The sequence below is a fragment of the Fonsecaea pedrosoi genome (genome assembly GCF_000835455.1).
Source record: "Fonsecaea pedrosoi CBS 271.37 unplaced genomic scaffold supercont1.3, whole genome shotgun sequence".
NCBI classification, from domain to species: Eukaryota; Fungi; Ascomycota; class Eurotiomycetes; order Chaetothyriales; family Herpotrichiellaceae; genus Fonsecaea; species Fonsecaea pedrosoi.
In genome coordinates, this window is record NW_013550613.1 from 950347 (window position 1) to 960455 (window position 10109).

General features: G+C 52.7%; 2 protein-coding genes across 2 annotated transcripts; one reads left to right on the top strand and one right to left on the bottom strand.

Annotated features, from left to right (window-relative positions):
• Positions 1–419: 419 nt before the first annotated feature.
• Z517_04232 (uncharacterized protein) lies at positions 420–1283 on the bottom strand (the record flags this gene model as incomplete). Its single annotated transcript, XM_013429561.1, has 1 exon — positions 420–1283. The coding sequence occupies one exon, from the start codon at positions 1281–1283 to the stop codon at positions 420–422; it is 864 nt and encodes a 287-aa protein (XP_013285015.1).
• A 2176-nt stretch (positions 1284–3459) lies between these two features.
• Positions 3460–5843, top strand: Z517_04233 (3-isopropylmalate dehydratase, large subunit; the record flags this gene model as incomplete). The annotated part of the gene is made up of 2 exons (XM_013429562.1): positions 3460–3559; positions 3625–5843. The coding sequence occupies 2 exons, from the start codon at positions 3460–3462 to the stop codon at positions 5841–5843; spliced, it is 2319 nt and encodes a 772-aa protein (XP_013285016.1).
• Positions 5844–10109: the final 4266 nt, after the last annotated feature.

A 10109-nucleotide genomic window follows, 5' to 3' on the forward strand; every position in this document is an offset into this window, starting at 1 on the left:
CTTGCATCACAATGGCAATTGCACCACCCCAACCAAGGCTACATGTAGGTATTTACCAGGCAGATGCCATCCTATGTGCTCGGTATAGCCTGGCCATCGTCACACTGTACGCTCAAACACTGTACACCGTCAACCATACGCTCGAAACACAAAAAACCAATACCCATATAGTCTCCCTTCGGTGACTTCTCTGTTCGTACAAGTTTTGAGACTGAACATTGGACTCTGACGTTCCTTCTACCGTACTCTCTCTTCCCAGCCACCCAAAATCCCGTGAGGCTGAGCTCTGTTTGACCTTTCCGGGCGGGGTCCAACTGAGCATGCCCGACCTCGCTTCAGAGTCGTAGGACGTACGCACGCTATCCTTCTCCTGGTAGGCGGTTCGGGTCAAGTCGGTCATGTCAGACGCCATCGAAAAGTCACGATGAGCGTACATTGCCCTTGACGCCCGTCACATGGGCGACCTGATGCCAGTGGTCGACTCGCCCTCCAAGCGAGTGGGGTACCAGGAAGTAGAGCTTGTGAGGGTCCTCTAGGCCCTGGAACTCGTAGTCTCCCAACGGCCGGATCTCGAATTGCTGGTGCGTGAGCTTCTTCTGGTCGCGCCGGCTGCGCAGACTGCGTAGGTTGAGAGAAGGTGCCGGTGTTGTGCTTGGTCCGTCGGCGGAGCGGCCGTCATCTCCAGTACTATCCGCCGGGACTGGATCATGTGAATCGCTCTGCTGCTGCTCTTTGGCGATTTCCAACTCGCTCTGTAGCTGACGGAGGAATTCCTCAGACACGACAATCTGGCCGCCCTCGGTGACCTGGATGAACCGCGCCGCCCGATTGACAACCGGGCCTAAGTAATCCATGCGTTGAATCACCTCGTTCCACTTGCTCACAGTCTCCCCCCAGTGCGCGCTCATCCTCAACTGCAAACCGCGGAAAAGAACGTGGCCTTCCGGGTCCTTTGTCTCTTGGCCAGGCGGCAGCTTGAGGATCTCCTTCGGCCAGTGCTCGTCCAGGAGCTTCTCCTGCACGTCGAGGCAGAACTGGACGGCCGACGTGGCGGACGCAAAGGCGATCATGAAGCCGTCGCCATTTTGCTTGACCTCGTAGCCCTGGTTGGCGACAGTGAGGGCTCTGATCATGTCGTCGTGCAGTTTCATGGCCTCGGTCATGGCCTCCGTGTCCTTTTCCCAGATGTTTGTCGACTTGACGATGTCGGTGAAGACGATTCCGATCTGCCCTAGAGGCGGAGGTGTGTCTCGGGCGGGGTTCCCCTCCTCGCTGCTGACCATAACAGCCGCCTGTGCTGGGGTTCTGGCGACATTGCTACTCCTCATCAAAGTAGTGGTGCGTGTTGAAAAACAGGCAGTGCTGCGTACGCGAACTCGAATTTTACGCGTCGCAGAATACGCGCCTGTGATGCTCAGAGCGCCTCCCAACGGAGGTACTCCTGCTACACACGGGGTGGATAGGGATACATGGTTGGACCGAGATAATGTTGTTGATTTGAGGATGATTGTCTGGGCTCGTCTCAGCTCACCAAGCCCAAATCTAGGCATCCGGTTCGGCGGATCTCTGCAGCTCGCCTAGCAGCAGTCTGCAGCAAAATTGTCTAGCCGTCTGACGAAAGTCATGGGGGTTGAAGGGAAAGGAATGGGCACAGCTTTGTTTGGAATCGAGATCTTGCTCAGGTTTGCCACTTTACTCAAGATAATCTCGAAGAACCGTAATTAATCTTCTCTTGCCTGTGCCCGGTTCAGGGCTCAGCTGGTTACGAAGGTGGCGCACTTAGTTCAGATGAGCAGCCCCCTTTGCAAGCTTGCCGAACTTGGAGATTCTCGAGTGCTTCTGTGGGGGCGATTGTCGCTGACGCCAAAAGCTTCGATTCGAGGACTGGAAGCTCCTTATTGGACATCGCTTGCTTGTGTGGGCAGTGGGGGCGGACTACATTCGATGGAATATAACCTGTGAGGACGAGGCATCGTTGTCTAGGTACAGATTCGCAGAGAGCAGACTTGGCTCGGGTTAGATGATTGTTGATTCTGTGCGAGGAATGTGAATACCTGCGGCTGGCAATCTGCACTCTTCCATACTTTGGAGCTTCGACCGACCTGCCTGACCAGGTGGCTGTCCCGCTCACATTCAAAAGTACTTCACCTCTCCCGCCAAGCAACATCACCATATCACTACAGAGGAAATTCCAGTAATATCATTTACACTCTCTAAATTCCTGTCAACATAGCCCACTAGAGAAAGAAGTCAAACACATTAAGCAAATAAGACCCCGGTTGACTTCGGGCTATGGAACAAAGGGAAAAGTTCCAACAGGGTCAGGAGGGCGGGGCCTTTCTATATACATGGCATGCTATACCGGGGTCTAGCCATGTCTCCCAGATCCCCTGTGGGGTGTTAGGGGGTGCGGAATTCAACGCATCCTCTAACATCCCACAGGGGGTCTGGAGAGGAGAGGTAAAGTGGAACTTGCTTGGCCTGTTGGAACTTTTTTGCTCCCGAAGTTGAAGAAGGGTGGGTGTGGAAAGGCTGAAAGGATCGATGGATGTACGATGTTCGATTCTCAAAGCTGGTGGTCAATAATTCTTTTTCTCGATCGGTATTCTTCACTGTGTGTGGTGTGTGAACTTCCAACTTCTCGACAGCGCGATGCCGTGCGCTATCGGGGAGTCAATACATCACTGGCTAAGTATGATTCCAGGCCAACTAGGCAAGTCCCCCGACTAGGGCGAGATGTCCGTTTTATTCCATCATCTGCTCCGAGGCATTCGAGCTCGCCAGGGTTGCATGTTACCATCATGGTTGATGGATTGATAGCCTCATGGGCCCAAAGCCTTATTCATGGCAATGCAGTCACCGTATGTCTCTTCGGTGGTGACTCCCCCGGATTGTCCTGGCTCATTCCCATCATCAGGTCGGGTCCTATAAGTCAACACCGTGTCAGAATGCGTTCATCGAGTGGCGTGTCACAGTCCAGTTGTTTCTTGATCCATCTCCTTGAGCATCCGTGGATGAGGCATTCGTCGAACTCATCATTTCTTGCCAAGCACTCCTAACAGGTCAAACCCACCACCATATTGATCTGTCGATATCGCAGCAGGTTGTGATACAATCCTGAGAAAATCAGCTGAGGACCATGTAGTAGAAATGCTGGGGGCGAATAACTCGAACATTACAAGAACGCACCAGTCGACAGGTCCGAATTAGGATATGGTAGCGGTGGTGGGAAATGCCCAGTGTGATGTCTTGTTACACTGGGGCACCTGCGCCAGCCAATCAGCGGCCTCGCGAAGTCATCCTTGACCTCCGATGTCGGTTCCCCCGCCATCCACCATCTCCCCAAACACTTTTTCGCTTATAATCTTGTGCCCTGCTATTCGAAGGTTCATCCTAACATTGCATTCCAAAATCTTGAGTCTTTTGTTCAAGGAAGTGATCGTTGCCGACTCTGTCAAGATGCCTTCAATTCAGTCATCCCCCAGGACTCTGTATGACAAAGTCTTTCAAGACCATGTCGTCAACCAACAGCCAGATGGCACCGTCCTTCTGTATATCGGTATGCTACACCCTCCACCGCCTGGAAACTGCTTTGAGTCATAAAGGCATTAACATCACCTACAGACAGACATCTTGTCCACGAAGTCACATCTCCCCAAGCATTCGAAGGTCTGAAGAACGCTAAGCGGAAAGTGCGCCGACCAGATTGCACGCTGGCCACAACCGACCATAACGTCCCCACAACTCCACGGAAGAATTTCAAGAACGTAGCAGACTTTGTCAAGGAAGAAGATAGCAAACTACAGTGCACAACCCTCGAAGACAATGTCCAGGAGTTCGGGCTCACATATTTCGGCCTGGGGGACAAGAATCAAGGTATCGTGCATGTCATCGGTCCGGAACAGGGCTTCACATTGCCCGGCACAACGGTCGTCTGTGGCGACAGCCACACCTCGACCCATGGCGCTTTCGGTGCGCTGGCCTTTGGCATCGGTACCAGTGAGGTCGAACACGTCCTGGCCACCCAATGCTTGATCACAAAGAAGAGCAAGAACATGCGGATACAAGTCGACGGTCAGTTGGCACCGGGAGTCAGCAGCAAAGACATTATCCTGCATATAATTGGCGTCATCGGCACTGCTGGCGGTACAGGTGCCGTCATCGAGTTCTGCGGCTCTGCCATTCGAGGTCTTAGCATGGAAGCTCGAATGTCCATCTGCAACATGTCTATCGAAGGAGGAGCTAGAGCTGGCATGATCGCTCCCGATCAGATCACCTTCGACTACCTCAAGGGACGTCCTCTGGCCCCCAAGGTCGACAGCAATGAGTGGAAGAAGGCGACCAACTACTGGTCCAGCCTGAGGTCGGACGAAGGTGCCAAATACGATATTGAGATCTTCATCGACGCCAAGGACATCGCCCCAACAGTCTCTTGGGGCACGTCGCCACAGGATGTTGTTCCCATTACTGGCGTCGTGCCGGGCCCCGATGATTTTGAGGACCCCAACCGGAAAGCCAGCTGTAAACGAGCCCTTGAATACATGGGCCTCACCGCTGGTACTAAAATGGAAGATATCGAGGTGGACAAGGTCTTCATTGGCTCATGCACAAATTCCCGCATCGAAGATATTCGTGCTGCCGCCAGGATCGTGGAGGGCAAGAAAGTCGCACCCAACATCAAGCGTGCCATGGTCGTGCCGGGCTCTGGCAACATCAAGGCCCAAGCCGAGAGCGAAGGCCTTGACAAGATTTTCCTGGATGCCGGCTTTGAATGGCGGGAAGCTGGCTGTTCAATGTGCCTGGGCATGAACCCTGATATCCTGTCACCGAGAGAACGATGTGCTAGCACTTCGAATCGCAACTTTGAAGGACGACAAGGTGCTCTAGGTCGCACGCATCTCGTCTCGCCTGTCATGGCGGCGGTAGCGGCGATTGTGGGCAAATTGGCCGATGTGCGCAAATACAGTGACAATGCGACTCCCGCTAAAGCAGACCCCAAACTCGACGTAATGCCCGAGTATGCAGAGGTTGACTCCGAAGAAGAGCTTGACCGCATCCTCGATATCCCCACGGACGCAACCAGCACGGCCACTAACCATGTTGAGGCATCTGGAGCGTCCGGGGGACTTCCCAAATTCACGGTGCTGAAAGGTATCGCAGCGCCTCTCGAGAAGGCCAACGTGGACACAGACGCCATTATCCCCAAGCAGTTCCTCAAGACCATCAAGCGCACGGGTCTCGGCTCTGCGCTCTTCCACCCCTTGCGGTACAACGAAGACGGCAGCGAAAACCCGTCTTTCGTCCTGAACCAAGAACCCTACCGCAAGGCAAAGATCCTCGTCGTCACCGGCCCCAATTTTGGATGTGGCTCTTCGCGAGAACATGCCCCGTGGGCGCTTTTGGACTTTGGAATCAAGTGTGTCATCGCGCCCAGCTACGCAGACATCTTCTTCAACAACACGTTCAAGAACGGCATGTTGCCGCTCATCATCTCGGACAAGGAGAAACTCAACAAGATCGCCGACGAGGCCCGCGCCGGCCACGAGATCGAAGTCGATCTACCCAACCAGACCATCCGCGACGACAAGGGCAACGAACTCGCCACGTTCGAGGTCGAGGAGTTCCGCAAGCACTGCCTCGTCGAGGGTCTCGACGACATCGGCTTGACCATGCAGATGGAGGACAAGATTGCCCAGTTCGAGGCCAAGAGGACCTTGGACACGCCGTGGTTGGACGGCAGCGGGTACTTGAAGAAGTGGCGCAAGGGCCCCGTCAAGGTCGAGGCCGCGCCCGTGCCCAAGACGAATAGGGGCGATGTCAAGACCGACCCTGTCGAATGGTGAGGGACCTCTAGACAGATGCTATATGGGATATGGAATATGGACCATGGGTGTCCGAGACACTCGTCCAAGGAACGATGAAAGAACGAGGGAAAAAGTCTGTTCGGTCGAATGAATCAAAACACAATCGAGAGGAATAAATGCACGGATGCATAACTGGAATGAATGAATATTCTCATACATACTATGAAAGTTTTTTTGGGGGATCTAGTGTGCGAAATCCTTTTGAAAATTTTATTCATCTCCATAAATTTTTTGCATCGTGTGTTTTTGGTTTTTTTTTGGACCATGTACTTGACGACGTGACTACCTAACCAAGGAACCAAGTAGTCGAGCAACCAAGCAAGCCAAGGTACTCTTTTATTGAGGTTAAAAGTTCAGAAAGGATGGGAGACGCATGTTCGCTCGCTGTGGATGACAACAGCCCATGGATATGTCATTTCTCATATCGTCTGGCGATTTGTATCCATTTTTCAGGGGGATACGCTCGCTCTGTTTTGATCTTTCCTATATTGTTTGTGTTTCCGAATCGAACGCCCAATGTCTGAGACCGCGAGAAAGGATAAGTACAGCCGTGGTTTCACCACCGGGGTTGTTGGCACCCGAGTGTCTCGCCTCTTTGATTTTGCAGAACCCGGCTTGTCATGAGCTGTGAGAACGTCTCTGCGGCGCGTTGGGGGCTTCGAAGCAAGGACCAGGGACGAAGGATGACGGCCGAGGAAACCAAGACGCGAGGCAGTCAAGAGACAACGGCTCGGGAATCTTGCTCCTTACAAACAGTGGCCGGCTGAGAATTCGGCATGATAGACTCTCAATCCACTGTCTCTAGGTTCTTCGACGTCACGATAGCAGGGAATCTGCCTTTGTCACCATCTGTGGCACCTAGTTCAAGATTTGGTATCAGTCTGATGCCTCACATTTTGTTCTCTCCATTGGGCCGTTTTGTTGCCTGAGTGATGCATGATCAGACTTCAGGTCAGGCATGTACTCAGAGGACTGAGTGATATAGAGGATTTCTGGGAGTCGCCGAGATCTTTCCGTGAGAGATTGTAGAGAGAATGCCCTCCTGTGAAGATAGGAGCAGTAAGAACATGCGTATACCATGAGCAGATGCAACAGTACGCCGTATTTTCCTTGTCCAGGCTTCACAAATGAAAGCTGGCGACTTGGTACCGTGAAAACCGGGTCGGTCAGTGCGCCTGAGGAACTCTGCTTCAGGAATAAAACAAACACGAAGCCCCATGACGATTGAAAGGGATCTAGGATGGGAGGCTGATTGCCTGGATTGCTTGAAGACACGTCGTCTTAGCGACTAAACTCATGGACCTTCATCTGATGGGGCACCGAACATATCCGAGGGGTGGGGTGCACAGATTTCTGGTCGAGCCCTCGCTCTCGCTCTGCCGACACTGGATTATCCATCTAGGCTCATAGGTAGGGTAGTATGCTTGGGTCGTCTCTCCACGACATCATGAGTGGCGCCGCACGAGCGAGCTGTGGACAGAATATCCCGCAGTGTCCAGCGCTAGACAGACTGTGGCCACTTCAGCTTCGGGTCACTTCCGAATGCAGATTGAATCACCAAAATGATGCATCCGTAACTGGGCGCAAATTGGTGGTTGGGCAAACGACTGAAGCTGCGAAGCATAGAGCTAGAGGATGAATCTTGCCAGATATGGCTTGAGTTCCCTTTCCATGTCCAGTGTTCGATGTCGCTCGTGTTCGTATCAGCCAATGCAGTGGAGGGCTGAAATTCCTGCAAATGCTGGGTTGGCCACGTGGTCTTCACCGCACAGTCTTGCCATCCCTGCAGACACACGGGAGCCATAGTCGAACAACCCTTTGATTGTCGGTGAGGGATGGCGTCTAATTGAAAGTGAGAGCGCCCACGTTACACTTTTCGTGTAAAGGAGAGACAGAACAAATCGGTCGATCCAACCCATGAAGTTAAGGGGCTGCTGTGATATTCGGGGTCATTAGCTGCTTTCTTCCCAACTGCTCTCCCTTCGGAAGACTGGGGTGTGTGGCGCCCTTCCTGCAACAGCTGCGACACACACTGTTCAAGGACAGCGAGCTGGTCCTACAGTGGCAATATCTAGAACTCCGCGTCTAAGCTAGCGTTTGCGCTTCACCGTTGACTGCTCAAGCCATGTCATCGAATTACTGTACACCTTGCTCAAGCGCAGAACTTAGTCCAGATCATAGGAGGTCGACACTTGGACGAAGGGTCACAGATACCTTCATTCGGCTCAAATTCTCTTCTCATCAAGGTTCGACCACCGGACGCTGTCATTGGGCATGTTTAACTCGTGGTGCTAGAATTCTTACCGCGTTTGCCGACTAACCTTGCTTCGCTTCATTAGGGAAATCCTTAGTGTTGAACAACATGGAAAGGCGTTCTCTATCCATTTTGTGAGAAAGGGACATTGGCCATCACATAGCATTGCATTCCAGGATTCGGGATTCAGCCTGCTGGGTTCTTCTTGAGAGTTCACGACAAGATGGACTTGGACTGATTCGACGTTCGGTAGAGCGCTGGGCAGTTGCACGAAAGTTGAGGTGTACCAAGCCAGTGACCCTCGCTTGTGCCAACAACTGTCTGAGAGTTAACCAAAAAGGCAGTTCAAGTGAGAGTCGTAGCCAATCGTCCTAGGCAATGCTCATGCCAATCTGGTGCCTGCGGCAGCTGGGCTGCAGTGATGATTGAGCAGTGAAACACAGTTGGTGCGGTCTCCCGCAGAAAAACCTCGTGGCCGCCACAAAATCTGGCTTTAGCGGCGTCGGCCACGTGGAACAGGGAACATGTTAGCCTGCGACCTGCATCAATCCAGGTGGATGTGAGTCTCGGCATGGGCTGAATATCGTGAAAACATTGGACAGTTTGCTCGGGTTGGTAGGACAGAAATGTGAGGGGCGAATCGGAGTTTTCATTTCCTTTGGACCTGAGGGGCATGAATCCAAGTACTGTGCAAATGTGACGAGTTGGTGCAGTGGTCGAGATCGAGACACGGGAAAGGCCACGACAGCCGGGGTTGGTCCACTCGCACAAAGGCCATGTTTTATTTTCGCGCTTGGGGTGAGCTGGCGCCTTCAAAGCGTGTAGGAGGCAACAACAACGGAGAGGACAAGTCTGACAAACCACCTATCAATGACTAGCATAGGTGAGCAGATCTTTCTAGCCCCATTGTCGTGTGGGAAGTGTACCCTGCCTTGCCGCGGTTGCATGCCAACTATTGCCCGAGGGAGAACTCTGTGGCTTCACTGAGAGCGGGTTACCCGTGAAGAGTACGAGTGGCTTGGCTGCAGGGCCCCAGTGCACCCATTGCGCAGAGATCGTGCAGGGAACTTCCGATGTGCATGAGGGGATGGCACATGGTGCTCGGTGAGCCTGTGCTAATACGTGTAGTGTCTGATTTTGTCCTGTTTCCTTGTTTTTTCTCGCGCAGTCGAAACCTTACCAGTTGCGGGGTTGGATCGTCTTGAAAGGCAACTTGTGATCTTGTAACAATAAAATTGAGAGAGGAGCTTTGATTCGAGGAGGTCAACGATGGATGGGATGTTGGCTCTTTTGCAGGTGGACCTTGAGTGCCGAGAAGCCGCCGAAAGTTCTAGCCGTTCGAATCGAAATGGGCTGGTCTCAGTGATGGACAAGATGAGTGATGAAATGTTTCCAAGGCTCTTTCTGGATTGCCTCAGAGGCCACTGAAAACGGAAAATGGAATCGAGGCAGAGGAACGAATGGGAATGGAGACGCAACTGGCGGTCTCTGCAAGCCCCAAAAGGGAATCCTGATCAAGGAAAGATGCCAGGCGGACTTGACCGCTAGACTGGCCACCGGCGTGGTTTGAAGGTCCAGCTCATTTCTGGCGTGCTGGAGTTGGTTGATTCAGAAGGGGAAAATTGGGGAAGGAAAATCGAAACAAGGTGCAGGAGGCGGCGTGGAGAAAGTCGGCCTCACTAGCCATGATGAGTTTAAGGCAGTTGGGTGGAGGATGGATGTGACGAAGATATTATTACATGGAGATGGGTGGATGGAACAATAATGGGATGAGATGACAGCAGAGTCTGCACCTCTCTTTCAACACCCATGGTAAGTGGCCACTCCCCGAATCACCCCCCCCTTTTGGCTTTTTCCTTAAAGTATCTAGGTACAAACGAGTAGGTCTGTCCTCGTAGGGTAGCGCGTAGTTATCTTCAGCCCTGCTGATTGACGGGGTGTGCCCAGTACGAGTGACACAGTCATGGATGATGGAAATGTCGCTCCGTCCA